The sequence below is a fragment of the Pimephales promelas genome, chromosome 5, assembly GCF_988280905.1.
Source record: "Pimephales promelas chromosome 5, fPimPro1.hap1.1, whole genome shotgun sequence".
NCBI classification, from domain to species: Eukaryota; Metazoa; Chordata; class Actinopteri; order Cypriniformes; family Leuciscidae; genus Pimephales; species Pimephales promelas.
The window spans coordinates 32,295,170-32,313,779 of NC_142773.1; the positions used below are offsets into that span (position 1 = coordinate 32,295,170).

The 18,610-nt window shown below is 37.9% G+C and overlaps 2 protein-coding genes across 3 annotated transcripts in view; both read left to right on the forward strand.

The window, feature by feature from the left end:
• rreb1b (ras responsive element binding protein 1b) overlaps nt 1–10,911 on the forward strand; it is a 38,419-nt gene extending 27,508 nt beyond the window's left edge. For both annotated transcript variants that reach the window (XM_039676568.2, XM_039676567.2), the window contains 7 exons: nt 2,967–3,111; nt 3,240–3,382; nt 3,501–3,690; nt 3,779–6,362; nt 6,689–6,859; nt 7,087–7,842; nt 8,799–10,911. In XM_039676568.2, the coding sequence (XP_039532502.2) occupies nt 2,967–3,111; nt 3,240–3,382; nt 3,501–3,690; nt 3,779–6,362; nt 6,689–6,859; nt 7,087–7,842; nt 8,799–9,313 (4,504 nt within the window). In that variant the 3' untranslated portion in view covers nt 9,314–10,911. The remainder of the gene's footprint in view (nt 1–2,966; nt 3,112–3,239; nt 3,383–3,500; nt 3,691–3,778; nt 6,363–6,688; nt 6,860–7,086; nt 7,843–8,798) is intronic.
• Nucleotides 10,912–11,649: 738 nt separating this feature from the next.
• riok1 (RIO kinase 1 (yeast)) lies at nt 11,650–18,596 on the forward strand. Its single transcript, XM_039677609.2, has 17 exons — nt 11,650–11,846; nt 12,070–12,289; nt 12,442–12,532; nt 12,678–12,747; nt 13,037–13,079; nt 13,178–13,270; nt 13,429–13,541; nt 13,637–13,717; nt 13,812–13,898; nt 15,466–15,603; nt 15,686–15,789; nt 15,904–16,010; nt 16,159–16,224; nt 17,551–17,670; nt 17,755–17,808; nt 18,074–18,223; nt 18,302–18,596. The coding sequence occupies exons 1-17, from the start codon at nt 11,797–11,799 to the stop codon at nt 18,404–18,406; spliced, it is 1,692 nt and encodes a 563-aa protein (XP_039533543.2). The 5' UTR covers nt 11,650–11,796; the 3' UTR covers nt 18,407–18,596.
• The last annotated feature ends 14 nt before the right edge of the window (nt 18,597–18,610 follow it).

Here is an 18,610-nt window from a genome sequence, read left to right on the forward strand (position 1 = left end):
CTGCTAAATGGCATGCAATTCATTTTATAACATTGTATGGTGGAGAAAATACTGTATTACTGTTACTACAAATAAAGCTCTTTCTGATTTTGCTGTTAGCCACTTGACTTAATAGTGTTGTCTGATTTACTTTTTGGGGACAAACTCGTTACTCGCTCGAACAAGAGATTCAAACAATAAGGCTAATCGTGTCGAGCTATATAACAATTAGTTTTCTGTCGATAAAGGTATCCAAACAGTCGCTCACCTGTCTAATTAAACATGTAATTTATTAAAGCGGCTTTGGTGTTTCCTTGGTTTATACGGATGTAAAACTGAAAATCAACAGGCGACACTATGACAAGGGCTGTTTCACTGGTTAAAATAGCTGGTTTCTCTGGATTTAAACATTGTTGGAAACATTTGGGATAATGTAAGAACACAAGTCAACAAAATATATAACATTATTCTAGTGGTTTTGGGATAATTTAATCCAAAAATCGTACATGTTATGCCTTTTAAATCATAAAAATGCTAAATTAAAATAAATCTTTTTAAAATAAATAAATAAATAAATAAAATCAAATCATATATTTTGTTTGCCTCCATGTCATGGGAATTAAACGACATCAGAGAACCTTTAACATGTTGTTAAATTATTGAAGCTTAAAATCTCAAGGGGATACATACATCAAGTAAATATTTAAGGTCAAAGGGGTTCGGCTGACAAAAGGGGCTGCGAAATCCTTCCAAGCATCATATTAGTCCCACTTTTAGGTTTCTTTTGTTTTAAATTGTTTGTTTGGTGACCTAAAGTAACTGTAAGTAAATGTTGCTGTATGCACAGGTTGCAGGCTGCATTAATATAAGTCGTTGTAGGTTTGTGGTAGAGGAGGAGGGCTCAGAGGGAGGGTCGGGAGGGATGAAGGAATGTCTGCATGTGATGTGAGAGGCCTGATTCTCATGGCTGCACTAGCTTCGTTCTTTTTATGTCACTTATATTTGGAACGATTTTTTCTGTGTCCATACTTCCTTTTCAAGTGTCTTTGTGGTCGAGAGATTGATTTGTGACTCTTTTTGTTTGTGTTAATGTGATGTGCATAGAGGGCTTCCTTGTGCAGTTGAGACATGCAGGCATTCCAGATGGGGGTGGAAAAAGTGTGTGTGAGTAAGACAGGGGGGAAAGGAAGGGGCTGATAGATGGGTACTGAACATATTTTTTTGGATGGCACATTAGGTATTGGTTAGCCATTTTTAACCTTATCATTTCATATATTGCATAACTCAACAAAAACAACATTGCCTGGCAGAATGGTAAAACACTTTTCCTACACTGCCCTCTGGCAAAGTTGATGAAGCACTTCAGAAGAAAAAAATACTCGGTGGTCCTGCATCAACTTGTAACTTCAAACATAAAATCTCACCGCGATTAAGTGGCATGTGACAAGAAATTGCAAGAGCTGGAATTATGGTTGCATGATTAACATTATTATGCTGATACTGTTCTAATCTGAGATGGAACAGGATTCAGGCTGTCAGGGTTGGGTCCACATATGGGTGACCATCACTCTGCCTCTCTTCTATTAATATCTTTGGCTGTAGAATGTAAAACAAGATTCTTACCAATGGGTCTGCTGACATTTATCCTCCCTTTCCAGTTACATACACTCAGAGTGCATGACCATAAACTCTGCACACCAAAATGCAATAAAAGCTCATTTCATTGGAAAATGTGCACAATCTATATACTATATGCTCAATAGACATATTTGGACAACCATTCTAAATGAAACGCAGCTGCACATAAGCATCAGGGGCCTTGTTTCTGGTCAAACCTGAAAGGTGTGTTTGTTTCTGTGTAAGTGTAGGAGGGTGAGGGGTGCGCACGTTCCAGCATGCCGTAATGCGACTCCCAGCACTTTTCCTCCATACATTACCTCTGACCTCTGCTGGCCATATCATTCCATTTCCCCCCAACTGGTTACGTCGTTGTATATTGCAAGCCTTAATTATGGAAGAATTCCTGTGGCCCCAGTGCCTTCTTATCACATCGAGATGTAAAACAAAGAACATTTTACTCCGATGAGGATAAAAACTGGTTTTAATTAGAGTATGTTCAATGATGATTTTCTTTAGTGAAATAGTAGTTTTTAAATGTATTATAATTAAAACAATTAATTTTTATCTGAATTTTTATGTATTAATATAAATAAGGTTATAATAATGAGAATGAGACTGTTCCACATTATCTAAATGAAAATTGAGCTTATTTGTCATAGATTTTTCTATAATTGTCGGAATTCTAAATTTGACTCTAAATAGTGCATTTTATTTATCCAATATATATATATATATATATATATATATTAGGGCTGTGCAAAAGTTAATTACGATTAATCGCATCCAAAATAAAAGTCTGTGTTTACATACTATATTTGTGTGTGCTGTATATAATTATTTATTTTGTATATATAAATACCTATGCATGCATGTATATATTTAAGAATTATTTGCGCTTAAATTCTGTATATATTTATAAATACATAATCTATATTATATAAATATAAATATTTGATATATGAATAACACATTTTCTTAAATATATACATGCATGTGTGTGTATTTATATATACAAAATAATTATATACAGCACACACAAATATATTATGTAAACACAGACTTTTATTTTGGATGCGATTAATCGCAATTAATTTTTGCACAGCCCTAATATATATATATATATATATATATATATATATTGCCTTTTATTTTTATATTTTATATATTGCATTTTATTAATCATATATATATATATATATATATATATATATATATATATATATATATATATATATTACCTCACTATCTCAAATGCCAAAATACAGTTTACACCTAGATTGTTTTAATAAAGCATTTTAATTGATCTTATTTTCAAAATGGTTGTCAGAACTTTTTTCTGAGTTATGTTATGTTATGTATTTCTGCAGGCACATGAAAATTCATGAAAAGGATGCAAACAGTATTCTTACCCCCAGTTCTTCCCCACTGAACAAGCGCCGACGACTGTCAGCTAAGAGGAAGCCCAGTGTAGAGGATGAAGCGGAGCAGGCTGAGGAACCACCAGTTAAAAAGGTACGATTTCACCTCTATTTTGTACATGTATTTTTCAGTAATAAATGCACTCAAATATTTTAACTTTTGGAATGTATTGTGCTTATACATTTGAAGTTATATGCAAACAAATTTTGTCATATATTTAGGTGATCTTGATGCAAAAGCATGGAGAGGACGAGTCTGTCAAGAGTGAAGAAGAGCTCCTTCACTGCCCCATCTGCTTTAAGACATTCATCTGTAAATATGATCTGGAATCACACATGGAGACACATCCTGACACTACACTCAGGTAGACTCAGGATGTTGTCGGCTTCTGTATATTGTCTCAACACATTATATGGTGTAATACTATTTTCTTTATATTTCGTCAAATAAAAACTGTTTCTGACTGTTTCTTCTAATCCTAGGTGTAACATTTGTTGCATTACCTTTCGCACACACCGTGGTCTCTTGCGTCATAACGCCGTCATTCATAAGCAGCTTCCCACTGACCCCTCTGGACGACCCTTTATCCAGAATAACCCCTCCATCCCTCTGGGGTTTGGAGACCTGGCTTTCATTGACTTCAGCTGTCAAAAGTTTCCCCAAATTGCACAGGTAAGGACATGTTCAGATGACAAAGAATTAATTTACTTCTTTTTTGGATGAAGACTGATCATCATTTTGATTTGTTTTATTTATTCAGGTCTGGTGTGAGAGTAATTTGCGCAGATGCTCTAGCAAGTTCCATAAATTTGTTTGCGAGGTCTGCAACAAGGCCTTCCCTCTTAAGCAGTCTTTGGATCTCCACAAATCCTCAAATAAATGTAGCGCAGACACCAGCACTGAACCTCAGGAACAAAACGCATATGCTATTATGGATGCACCCAAAGTCAACTCCCATTTCATGGATTCCACAGAGGTCAATAAACTAATACCACATGCTGATGGTACCAGTTCAGATGGGAAGAACGGTTTCATGGAGTGCCTAGGTCTCCAACACTCCTCTTTTGCTAAGCCAGAGAAATCAGAAGAGCAAATTCAGCAGGAAGTTTTAGACAGCATTCGCTTCATTCGTGTTGAGCCTACCTCAAATCTACCTCAAGAAAGCAGTAGCAGTCTCGGCATCTCTATTTTGGAGCCCGTTTCTCTTCAAGCCATGAACAAGAATGCCGCCCTTAGCCTGCTGTCGCTACAGCCTCTCCATGGGGTCGTCAGTAGTGGTATGTTTGTCCCAATAAGTGGTCAAACTGCAGTAGAGCTGGAGGACATTGAACAAATCCTTAAGATGGCAGCCTCAGTGCCACCTCAGATGTCTTTGTCTCTGCTTCCCAAAGGTCTGGGAAGTCCTCTACAGGTGGACCCCAAACAAATTACTTCCCTGAAACCTAAGCCCTTAATCACTCCTCGATCCAGCATGAGTGCCTCCACACCCCCTCCACCCGTCATGAATGCCCAACAGGCCTCATCAGGTAACATCAGTCCTAGCCTTCCACCTCAAACAGGACAACAAGTGAGAACTACCAGACAATCGTCAGCCTCCTCTTCGTCCTCAACCTCATCCTCTCCCACAAATTGGGAGACTACTCAGCTTGGGCCAGATATCATAGGAACCACGATTATCTCATATGAAACTGGAAAGCAAGAAGAGTTTGACAGCAAAGAGAAGGAATCAAGAGTTGTGGGAAAGAAAACAGCCAAGGCCGAGTACCCTTGTCGGTTCTGCAAAGAAGTTTTTTCCTTCTTAGGTGGCCTTCAGGCTCATATGCGTCACCATCTGGGAGCTTCCCCGTATCAGTGCACTATTTGTAGCTACGCCGCTCCTGACAAAGCAACGCTGATTCGACATCTCAGAACCCACAGCGGTGAGCGGCCATACGTATGCCGCCTCTGTCACTACCCTTTCACTGTGAAGGCCAACTGTGAGCGTCATCTGCGCAAGAAACACATGAAGAACACACGCAAAGACATAGAGAAAAACATAGAATATGTAACCACCTCCTCTGGCGTAAGCGGTGTCCTTGGAGGCACCACATTAGACCTCCTTGATGTGGCTGGTAGCACATCTTGTCGATATTGTGGGGAGGACCTTAAGACCTACCGAGCCCTTCAGATTCATCTGCGAACACACAATGGATGTCAACGGAAGCCATTTGAGTGTAGGCAATGTGGGGTGGCATTTCTCGCTAAAAGGAACTGCATTCACCACTTGCTGAAGCACCACCCAAATGTTCCAGAAAGGGAAATTGAAGAACACATCAAAAGTCTTGTACCGGTAGGAGGAGATGGCACTGCTCAAGCCAAACCTCCAACCTCAAATGGGCTGGTTAACAGCACTGTTCCTCAGAATCTAGGTCCCTTCTCTGGACCCGTTGAGGACCAGGACCAGCCTTTGGATTTCTCTAGCAAATCCAAAAAAACAATTGCTTCAAATGTTAAGCTTGAAGGAACAACATCTCCTCTGTTTAATGACTGCTCTATGGAGCCCATTGATCTCTCAATTCCTAAGTATCCCGAGAAGAAGATAATGATGAAAGAACTTCCGCAGAGTATGTCCCTGAATCATCATTATGTCAAGAAAGAAAAGACTGCTGAAACAACCCCTGGACTTCTTGCAGCCCTCCCAGTTTCCATTTCTAACCTGGCACCGGCTCTATCCAGTGACCTTACCAAGCCCTTTACTCGCTTGAAGCCACTGTTACCAAAACCATCTTCTATTTCTTGTACTCCGGAAATGGCACCGCTGGCCTCCATTGCTCAGATCATCTCATCTGTGTCAGCTGCCCCAGTGCTGATCGAAACAGGAATAGATGGCAAGAACAGTGTTAGTGCAATGGATTTTAATACAATAAGTGAGAAGAAGGGTCACTTAGGCACCACCAAACTGGATTCCACTCAAAATGGATCTTCTGATAACTCAAAGAAGAGAGGCAAGAAGAGAACATTTCAGGAGGAGTTCTGTGATCCAAGATTGGCAACAGGCAGTGGCATTGACCTGGAGTCAAGTGGCGAGTTTCCCAGTGTAGAGAAAATGCTAGCTACTACAGATGCAAATAAATTCAGCCCTTACTTAAAACCCAGTCAGATGGAGCCAATGAAAGAGGAGAAAGAGAAGCAGCCTGTCAATAAGGAGGCAAAGGAAGGACGAGAGGACAAGCCAAAGAAACCTCCACAGAACAAAGGAAAGAAGAACGCCTACTCCAATTCAGTGCAGAAAATGACCTGCCCGTTCTGCCCTCGTTTGTTCCCCTGGGCCAGCTCTTTACAAAGGCATATGCTAACACACACAGGTGAGACACTGTTTACAATTCATAAATAATGATGCCATAAAGCAATATATTTAAAAAAAATAATGTACTCCTGTACATTTAACACATTCTGTAGTCTATTTCATTAGTGAACCATTTAGATAGAAGTGTTCTTCAACCATTACAGACTAATAGATCTCTGATTATCCTCACAGTAATGCAGAAAGAGTGATCAAACATGCTACAAATTGGAGGCGTTCAGTAGTATATTATAGTATGTTATGTTATGTGTTGATTCAATGGATCTGAGTCAATAATGTTTCGTTTCTCACTTGAGATTGTTACAGGTTTGCGCTTTGATTTCACAGGTCAGAAGCCGTACCCTTGTCCTCAGTGTGAGTCATTCTTCTCCACCAAGTCAAACTGTGAGCGCCACCTGCTCCGCAAACATGGAGTATCTAATCGGGCACTTCAAAACAATGGATCTCGACCCAAACCCAAGGCTGACGAAGGATCCCGAGGAAGCACAGGCACTTTTGGTCAGTACCATTGTTATGTATTACTACGTAGCGCAAATGGTCTCATGTGTATAACATTTGTATCTAAAATGATCGGATTTAACTTTTGAGATGAAGGGTTAATGTCCCATTCATAATGTATAGTTGCCTTGTTTTGTTTATCAACAAGACTTTTTGCAAAATCTGCATATTTGAATGAAAGCAATGAAATGTGTATAGTGCTTAACAAGCTTTTCTTGTATTTATAGAGAGTGTATCTGACACGGATTCTCCTGGAGCCGTAGATACTGCGGATATGAGCTCTGTCAAACAAGAGGAGAAAGCTTCATCCCCAGAACAAGCACCAGAACAAACAGGACAATCAGCCACTGAACAAACAGACAGCAGCACAGATCCAAGCCAAACACAGCCAGCTGAGGGAAAATTTGAGAGAGTAGAAGTTGATTATGATGATGACGACTCTAGGAGCAACAAGAGTCTCGATGTAAACCTTGCGAGCAAGCTTGTAGACTTCAAGCTTTCTGGAGCAGAGCAGAACCAGCCTAAAATAACTGCTGAACCGGTTTCTCCTCCCGACGAGTTCCCCCACACCTGTGCGTCTTGCAGAAAGACCTTCCGCCATGCAGCCACTCTCAGCCGGCACCAGAAAACTCACAATCAGGAGGTCCAGTCCGAGGATGGAGGCAAGAAGGGAAGACGCCAAAGTGCTTCACAATACCCTATCACAGCGCCCAGAAAAGAGATGGTGCAGGATGCAGATTTAGAAGATGATGAAAAAGATGAGAACAGCAGCTGTGTAGAAAGTGGTGTTGATGAGGAGGAGAAAGAGAGAGAAGATATGAGTGATTATGAAGAAGAGGCTACTTCCTCAGAGCTCAGGGCTTTGGATGAGGAGGGCGAGTCAGCCGGAGGCAAAACCGATAAGAGAAAGAAGATCTGTGCTGTGTGCAGCAAACGCTTCTGGAGCCTGCAAGACTTGACCAGACACATGCGTTCACATACTGGTAAGATCTGGAGCTTCTTATACTGTTTTGTCCACTTTTGCCTGCAGAGTTTTGCAACTCGGAGGTGTCAGTATAAACAGCATGAACCATGTGGAATCTGATCTTTTCAATTTCGATTTAAGCCACTTCCTTGTGTAGTCTGAAATCAGATACAGGTCTGATGTTTTGCAATCCGACGTCAGTCTGAACAGTCCAATCGGAATTTGTTCTAGATCAGTGTTCCTCAAACTCAGTCCTGGAAGGCCTCTGTCCTGCAGAGTTTAGCTTAAACTCACCTGAGCTTAAACACACCTGAGCAGGCTAGTTAAGGTCTTCAGGATCTCTAGAAACTCAAAGGTAGGTGTGTTTGATCAGGGTTGGAGCTAAACTCTGCAGGACTGTGGCCCCCCTGGACTGAGTTTGAGGAACCCTGCTCTAGATCAAGGGTGTCCATACTCTGTCCACTGTTCTGCAGAGTTTAGCTACAACTTGCCTCAACACAACTACCTGGAAGTTTCTAGTATGCCTAGTAATACCTTGATTAGCTGTTTCAGGCATGTTAAATTGGGGTTGGAACTAAACTTTTCAGGACAGTGTCCCTCCAGGAGCAGGATTGGACACCCCTGCTCTAGATTAAAATTCGCTCAATTGATGCGAGTCAGTCTAAAATTTTCCTAAACTTTTGGTCACTAGTTTTTATGGAACACAGCTGCGAAGTTGGTCTGTTGGGGACAGTGAGGTATTAAAACTCAAAAGTATTACGTTGAAAGCTCTATTAAAGCAAATCCTGAGGGCCAACTTTGTTCTTTTGTTCACACTCCAATCTGATATTGGCTGCATTTAAAAAAAGTTATCTGAGCAATAAAAGCAGTGTGAACATAGCCTTTTTGTTTTTTTCCATACTTTCCAATTATACCTTTCAATAAAATGAGACAAATATAAAGCTGATGCACATAAAATGACCTTTTTTTTTGTAGGCGAGCGACCTTATAAGTGCCAAACCTGCCATCGTACCTTCACCCTGAAGCACAGTCTGGTGAGGCACCAGCGTGTTCACCAGAAACCCACGGATGAAAAGGGGGCCGATGAGGCAGAAATGAACGAAGAAATGGATGGAGCAAGAGATGACGGCGGAGTGCTGGAAGGAAAAGAGGTCAGGTGTTCATCTGAAAGTGAAAGTGAAGCAACAGCTCCAATCCAGAGTGAGAATGAATGTGAGAAAGCAGGAGTGTCCCAAAAAGAAATGAGTGATGGACTCACGGAGGACCTTAAAGAGAAGCAGCACCCTGAAGAAACATCTATGGAGATGAATTCTTCTGAAGAACCTCCCAAAGAACCTCAGCCTGATGAGGCTAAACCGGAGGAGCATCAAACCAAGGAACCTTTAGTTGTCTCAGTAGAGGCCCAATCAGGCTGTGACCCAGAACCTGCAAAAATCAGTGACCATAGCTGTACAGCGGCTCAGGAAATGACAGAGACGCCTGTTCAGTGAAGAGAAAATTCACTGTTGATTTTGTGCCATAGTTTATGAAGCTTCCACAAACACTAGCAGTTACAAAGCCTGGCCTTTGCGGATATGTGTCTTATAATACAGTATGCATGAAAGATTCTTCTCTTGATGCCTTAATGCTTTTTTTCTTTCTAAAAAAATGGATAAACACAAATGGACAGTAGCAATTTTAATCCTATTTATATGATTTTTAATGAATCATATAAAGCCTTTATATCAATCAATTAGAAGCATTTGTATGATGAACAGAAGATTTATGTATCAGCATTAAAATGTATTATTCTTAAGTAAATTCCTGTATGTTTTTAGTATGTGTATGGAATTTGTTTGATTTCTTTTTCTTTCTTTTTTTTTTCTTGTGGAATTGAAGAGCTGAAGTGCCTGTTTTATTTTTATTATCAAGATTGGCTGAATACATTTTGGATGAAATTGCTCTTTAGCTCTGTGATTTTTATTTTGGGTGATCATTGGCCAATCATTTTTTTTTTGGCAATATTTGCCTATTCTATGTATATTATCCTCCATGTTTGAGCCTCATTGACAAATTATGCAGACAACGTGTATAAATGGCTGGAAGTCTTGAAACAGCGCCTTCTGTTGGCTAAGAGTGTGAAGTATTATATTGCAAGGCCTGTGCATCCGAGAGTGTATCGAATGAGTACATTTTATGTATCTTTAAAGTGTGATTTGTGTTTGCCTTTTTGGATTTTGTGTTTGTACTGGAACTCCGTAGGATTCACTTTGACTTCAACACTGGTGTTCACACTAAAAATCAAACGTCTTTATTCAATATTTGTTAAAAATTGTTAAAAAAAACAACAACAATTCTTATAGTTTTACACTAGCGGTTGCAATAGAGTGACTTTGATATGGCCTGATGCCCACACAATACGTCATGTGATTTGTGGATTTAGATTTGACTGAAGTCTTCGCAGTGGCAAAATATTTACAAGTATGTTTTTATTCATTTTGACAGCTGCAAGCCTTTGGATTTAAAGCCAACTTAAGAAATATTGTAAATTGACTGGTGGTCTTTATATTTGTTGAAACACATTTTCTTTTTTTATTTGTTTGTGTGCGTAATGATTTTTGTGCTTGTAAATTTGTACAAGTGCATGAGGGTGTGCACAGCTATATGGACAGAAAACACTGAACATTTTATGCAGGTATTTATTGAACAGTCTAAAACGTGGTTGCAATTTTGAGAAGCCATGTAGAATCCAATTTGTGCAGCGAGGAGAATCAAAAAGATGAAAGTTGTTGAACTTCTTTGAGATTGTGAGGTTCTCTACATTTTTGGATACTTTGTACAGTACGATGCTTTGGATAATTACATCTTTTGTGTGTCTTTTTGTTTGTCCGCTAATGAAACCTTCAACCAATTCAACTATATGTTTATTTGAGATCATTGAACCATGATTTGATGGGTTTGACTTGTTTATATAATTATAAAAATATTGATTTTGCATGTTAATCTAATTGGAATTTCTCTATTATTCTCTTTCTCAGGGGCTTTTTGAAATCTGCATTTATCTATGTAATCTATCTGATATATAAAGCTCAAGATCTGTTAACTACAACAGTTAAGAGTGTTCACAGTATCCATGGATAGGCTTCATTGTACCAAACCTTTTCTGCAAGAAATTGTAATGTCATCATTATCAGTGATCATGTTTGTCAGATGGATTGCAAGTATCTGTCAGATCAATTCCGATGTAGGCAACTTGTTAATTTAGCTTTTTCAACCATGTAAAGCGAAGAAATCATCCAAATCAATAGGCTAAATGTACACCAAGGAAGAGTTAGAAATTAAGTTGTCAACATTTTTTTTTTCAATTAAAACTTAAAACAGTCAAAAGGTTTCGACATTTAGTTTTATTTCAGTAATGTGACTGGGGCCACTTAATGTTTTCATTTTAAACAAAGATGTAGTACCACCAGTGTTACAACATTAATGTGAATTTCTGACTGGCAGTGATCTAGAAATCAACCAAAACACCCTGGCAACATCCCATATCTACAATAATACTATAAGTATACAATAAGTACAATAACAAAGACTTAGGTAACGCTTCCTTTTACAGTTAAGTTACCCATGTAGCCTACATAAATACTTATTATAATAATTTCAATTACTGGGTAATAACTAACCCCGAACCTACCCCTAACCTATGTACTTATGTTATAATATTCAGTACTTTCAGTACGTAAGTACTGCACTGTAAAAGGAAGCGTTACCGATTTTTATTGAAATCCAGTGTAATTTTCGCATCAATGTTTCTCTCTTTGAGCCTTCTCAGCACCCTTACCCACGTTGCCGGAAGTGAGTTTGCTGGCATGCGTGTGCGGTGTATGCATGTAAGCGATAAGCGTGTATTGATAGTAGTTGGTTAACTCCCTTACATTCTCTTTTTAGTTGTGATATATTTCAAGGATTCAGACGAATTTCCCTATTTTCCACCGTGATGTATCAGGTTGTACCAGGGCAGTTTGATGACGCCAACGAAACGGGAAGGTTTGATTCACTTAAGACAGATTGTCAGTCATATAAGATAACAGGGTAGCTACCACGATCGCGGAGAAACAATAATAATACGAATGTACATGTCTTGTGATAATAATATAGACGACTGCAGTGGATTATACAATATTTGAACATATATTAACAAAATATAGTATATAATTGGAATTAATGTGACTGCGTTGGTAACGTGAAGGCAATGTGTGGTATTTCACAGTGAGTCTGAAATCAGCCGCGTCCCTGACAAGCCCTCGCTGGAGAACCGACTCGATGAAGTTACTTTGCAATCCTTTGACAATGACACGCACGGTGAAAATGAGGAGGAATACGACTATGATAATGATGATGAAGAGGACGATGAATGGGATTGGAGTGATTCAGGAGGAAGAGACTTTACAAAGCGCTACACTGCAATGAGAACTGGGAATAATCCACAGGTAATAAATTAGTAATTTTTGAAGGATTATGGCCTCTTATCATCACAAGGCCAAAGAAATCCCATTGTTGACGACAGATGTTTCTAGGAATTAGTTTCGGTTAAATTACCGTATGTTGGATTATTTGCAAGTTCTCTGTTTTTCCCCCACAGGCTAACCGTCAAACTTCTAATAATAAGTCCATTAAAATGTCCACTCCATCAGACAAGGTCTTGAGGAAATATGAAAACAAAATAAACCTCGGTAAGCTTTTTATTAATTTAACTACAAATGAAATGAGGAAAACGGGAGAAAAGCTATATGTTTGTACTACAGACGTATCTTCTACACTACAGTAACAAATACGTTCATATTTATTCTCTGTTTGAATTAAGTCTCTGTTTTACAGATAAACTCAGCTATGCTGATTCTGTGATCAATAAAGTCACTTTGATGCAAAAGCAGAGAGAAGCAGACACGTAAGTAATCCTAACCTCAGATGTACTATTATAATATTTTTAAAATTTTAAATTGGCTTATATTTTCAGTTTTCTATTTTGCCTAAATTATTTTTTTTTATTGTAGTGTTAGTATTTCAGTTTTTCATCTGATGTTTATATTTTATCTCAGCTTGATTTAAATGAACAAAAACTATTTGTTAGTGTTAGTTTGACGTTTTTGTTAACAACAATAACGCATCTCACCTCGGATATGATTTCCATTCAGGTGTAAGTTTTTAAATCTTAAGAATCGCATACATTTTTGCAGGTTTCGAGTAAAGGACAAATCAGACAGAGCTACGGTTGAACAGGTATGTTTGCTCAAACTTCATGTGATGATTTCACTTGAACTCCAGTGTTGTAATAATTGATGCACTTTTCAGTGTGATATCCCCATGTGACCCCACAGGTTTTGGACCCCCGTACACGTATGATTCTGTTCAAAATGCTCAGCAGAGGTGTCATTTCAGAGATCAATGGCTGTATCAGCACAGGCAAAGAGGCAAGTTTGTCCGAAAGGAAAAAAAATATTAAGAATTGCATTATTTGATAAACTTGGGTTATTGTGTCTGTGTCAGTCATTTTACTAAGAACTAATGTTAATGTTGTTTTCTTGTGCCATTCTATTTTTTTCTTTCTCTTCTGCGTTTTGTAATGCAGGCAAATGTCTATCATGCAACTACTGTTAAAGGAGAAAGCCGAGCCATTAAAATATACAAAACATCAATTCTACTATTCAAAGACAGAGATAAATATGTCAGCGGGGAGTTCAGGTCAGACATATATCTTTTTTCAGGCCTTTAGTCTTATTTAGCTGCCTTGATGTGTGCCATTGAAAAGTTCATTTCTATGTTGAAATACATTTTAGGTTCCGCCATGGCTATTGCAAGGGCAATCCTAGAAAAATGGTGCGCACTTGGGCCGAGAAGGAAATGAGAAACTTGATCAGGTGAGCATTATTATGCCTTTTCTTTTTTTTTTCTTTCATGAACCTATTTTATAATGTTGGCTTTTATCACTGATGTGAATGCATTTACGTCAAGACTACAGACTGCACAGATTCTAAGTCCAGAGCCCATCATGTTGCGGAGCCACGTCCTCGTCATGAGCTTCATCGGTCGAGATGACATGTATGTAGGCATTTACAAATACACCAATAATTCTATTGTTTCGAGGTTTTCAACTTTTGATTCAACTAGATGATTCTTCAGGGCCCAGTTGTTCAAAAGTTATCTGATTGGATTGGGTCAAATCTTGAGTGGGTTGTTCAGAAGAAATAAAGGACTGGATCACAAAATCCAATCTTAGTTTTGATCTGGATCTAACAAAAACATTTTAGAAAGATCGTGATACCTTTGATCCAAAGAATATTGTTGATCCCAGCAGAAGGGTGGATTTCAGGAACAAAAATGTATTAACTTTAAAACTGGTCAAAAATACAACATTTGTATCATGTAAGCAATAAGGTACAAGAGTCTGTGCTGTATCGTGAATAAGTAACAGCTGAAGGGCGTTGTTAGGCATGAGTCACTTCAGCCGCTACTTATTCACGATACAGCACTTGCCTCGAGTACTTTGTTGCTTTTATAAAACGGTTAACACACAATAAAAATATTAAAATAACAAAAAAATATGTATTAGTGCAACTTTCATGAAGTAAAATCACTAAAAGCCTTCCTTCCGCTACAAAAAGAAAATAGTCCCTGACCGTGAACAGCAACAACGTTCCAATGTGTAACATGCATGAGAGCTCAAATAAAAACAGCATAGGAACTGCAGTGTTGCGCAGCGATAAATAGAACCGTTGGGTGGAGCGTGTTTTGTCATGAATAAAGCACAGCTATTGACCAATCAGAATCAAGGATTGGGACTAACCGTTTTATAAATACAAATACATTTTTTTAGTTTTTCTTGATTAGTTTACCTGTTATAGTAATAAATTAGAAGTAGACAATAGGCTACCTATTAAGACTTTCAGTAGCCCACAGTAAAGTAGAAAGAGATTTTGATGCCATAAATAAATCCAGCTGTCTATATAAGACAAAAATATTTTATCTAAATTAAATTGTCGTTTATCACTGTTAATAAACTATGTAATATAAAATAGTTTCTAACAATTGCATGTATGTTTGTTTTTATTAATTTGTTTTGGGTCAGATGAGAGACCCGCGAGGGACAAATGATCTTTTACTGCTTTTCGCAAATGTTTTGCATTCAGCCAAGAAACTTTGCATATGATCGTAAAACTTCTCAGGTCTTTGCAAACGAACTCCGTTTCTTGGGTGAATGCATCCCAAAAAATATATATATAAAAAAAAAATTCTGAAATCTAGTATTTTTCCATCAGCATGTCCCTTTTAAGGGCTCTGTAAAGGCTCTGACTGTTTAAAATTGAAGGGGATGTTTGTATGGTTTTGGTTTGCTGTTCTTTCCCTTCAAATAAAAACACCTAAACTGACCCCATATTGACTATTGTACCTGTTGTTTTTTTACATTAGCCTACATTGTGATATGTGATCCTATTGAGTGCAATAGTAATCTGAAAAAAGTGTGTATCAGGGTGATCAATCCAATTTTGCTTTAAAAAAAAACAGCACAAAAGTTAGATGGATTACCTGATCCTGGATAGCAAAAAATGTGATTTCCAAATACATTTCATTCTGATCAAGTTTTCAAATGATCTTGTTTGTTTCTCAGGCCTGCCCCTCTACTGAAGAATGCTGTCCTTTCTGAATCCAAAGCCCGGGAACTCTACCTGCAGATCATCCAGGACATGAGAATAATGTACAATGAAGCTCATCTGGTCCACGCTGACCTTAGCGAGTTCAATATTCTGTAAGCTGACTTTATATTATGCACATGGTTTCCAAGTGTCAGGTAACGTTTGTTGATGTTCAGTTGTGCATGGTTGTGGTAGGTATCATAACGGAGATGCTTACATTATCGACGTCTCTCAGTCTGTTGAGCACGATCACCCTCATGCTCTAGAGTTTCTTCGCAAAGATTGCAGCAACATCAACGGTAAGCATGTGCAACCTCATAGACAGCAAATACATAATTAATATTAATATGAGCAAAACATGTTTAGATTCTAGTAAACTTGGGTAGTAACTAATTACCTTTTTACTCCCTCAGACTTTTTCCAGAAACATAATGTAGCAGTTATGACTGTACGTGAGCTGTTTGAGTTTATCACGGACCCCTCCATCACAAGCGACAACATTAATCAGTATTTGGACAAGGTCAGTTATTGTTCTCATTAGTCTTTTACAGCGTTTCTCTTTCTCCTGATTATTGTCTTATCAAACTTGATTTATTTGTGTGCGTATCTGTTGTTGTGTTGATCTAAAGTTGTATTTTGACTGTAATATGTTTGTGGTTTATCTGCAGGCCATGGAGATAGCGTCTGAAAGAACTGCAGAGGAAAGATCCAATCAGGACAAAGTTCATGAGGAGGTGCACTCTCTTTCAACAGTTCAATTTTTTTTCCCCATCCTAACTTCCAGAGTTTCCAGTCATGAAAAAAATCTTGCTTTTTTTTAATTGCGATTTGCAGGCCTGGAACAGTAATAGAAAAGTGGTAAAAATTAAAAATAGTTAAAATTAAACAATTAAAATGTAAATATTCAAAGAAAAACTTAACTTGAAAATTGTACACTTAAAAGCTACACAAACACAAATTAGAAATGTTTCTTTGGCAAATAACTGAAGTAAGTTTAGGTTTAGAGTTCCAATCTGTAACTTGTTTTGGGTTAAAAATGATCCAAAATAATTTTTTGAGCAAGTACATAACCAGCCAGTGTTCAACCCTATCTGCTTATATATATATATATAAACACACACGCGCTAGTACAGGGCTCGACATTAAGCCCTCACTCAGCAGCTTTTAAGGCCTCTCTGTAAGCAATCGAGCTCTCTTTCCATGAAACCCGAAACACATCTCTAGTTTTGTTTTCTTCCACTTCCATTTTGACTTAATTTGAACTGTCAATGTCCCATTTTCAATTGTAATGGTATTCAGGAAAACACCACTCGCCGTGCGAGTCACCGGCCCACAGCCATTACATATTTAAAATGGTAATATCCTATACTAAAACTAAACTAATCCTGACAAACTATATATCATTTGAAAGCTTACAATCTCTTCAGTCTTTCTGGTGATTTTCAAACTAAGTTACAGAGAAGCTGTAATTTATCAATTTGCAACAATATTTTCATAGTCCTAAGGCATTTTCAGACCTTTATTTTGAAATGGCGATGAACATAAAAAATCATGAAAGAGTGGTAGAAACCTTGAAACCTTTTTCATTCCAAGAGTTCAAAAGATAGCATCCATTAAATGAGTTTATTTTGTGTGAGCTGCACTCATTTCTTTAATTTCTCCTCAAGAGGTGGCGTGAGCCTCAACAGCGCAACCTTGTTTCTGTCAGTAATAGAGCAACTTACAATAAATGTAATGAAATCAGAATCATTCTCTCGTTTTAGTGATTCACTTGTTTTTATTTTTATTTTATTTATTATTGACGTTTTAATTAGGATACTTGTCCGTTCGGGCAAGTAAAATTCTCTTTTACTTCAAAAAAACCACTTGCCAGCGTTAATGTTGAGTCTTGATGGTAGTAATGGAGATGTTTGACATTGTTAAATAAATATCATTGTTTGAATTCCAAGGTTTCATATAAATGCAAACTCCCGGCTATCACTATAAAATGATATTTTTTTTAATCATGAAACTGGAAAAGTCATGTAAGTAATTGATGTGGACGTCTCAATTCAAAACAGGTGTTTAAGAGAGCCTATATTCCACGCACACTTAATGAAGTCACCCATTATGAGAGGGATGTGGACACAATGTTGAGGAAAAAGGAGGAGCATTCTTCTGAAGATACACGCTCTGAAAATGTACGTCTCGTCATCCTAAATGAACAGTTGATTAATGGCGTGAGAATTGATCAAAGTTGTTGAAATGATGCTTTTCCATTTAAGATCCTATACCAGACAGTGACAGGCCTAAGGAAGGACCTTTCTGGTGTGCAAAAGGTGAGTTTGTTTTTAAAAAGACCATTTGGTATACTATATTATAGATTGAGCGTTAGGTTTAAGACGCCTTATGTGGCCAAGATTTGTTTTAGCTATTAATGCATCCACTAAGTCTTTGCATAATTCTCTTTTGCCTACATGGCATGTGGGAGGATTAAGGCAGAGGATATAAACAACAGTCGTCGCCAAACTCAAACGTCACGATGATGAGAAATCAGATTAAAAATGCTTTTGCTGATTTAAAAAAATAATAATAATTTGGCAGGTACCGTCAATACTGGAAGACTCCACAAAAGATGATGGCTCAAGCTCTGAGGAGGAGGAGGAGGAGGAGGAAGATGAAGAGGACAAATCAGAAGGGGAAGAGACTCAGGAGGTTGGCAACCTCAGTGAGGAAGCACAACTGGACAGAAAGGTATCTACTGGGAACAGAAAATGTCGCAGATGAATTGTGTTCAGTGGTTAAGAATAAGCTGGTATTTCTGTCTTTCAGGAAAGAAAGAAATTGGTTAAAGAAGCTCAAAGGGAGAAAAGAAAAACTAAAGTTCCAAAGCATTTGAAAAAGCGCAAAGAGAAGGCAGTCAAAAAGAAGAAATGAAAATGAACACGGTTCGGATGAAGGTGAACTGAGGTTTCATTAGAAATGCTACATGGCTAATGGTACCAGTATTGAAGCTGGGAACTCTACTGACGAAATGCCAGTCGTTTGACTGTTGTCAGCATTATGTAAATGTTTTTGAAATGTTTATTAAAAGTATTATTTTTAATAAACCTATATTTTCTCTGATCATACTGCTTGACT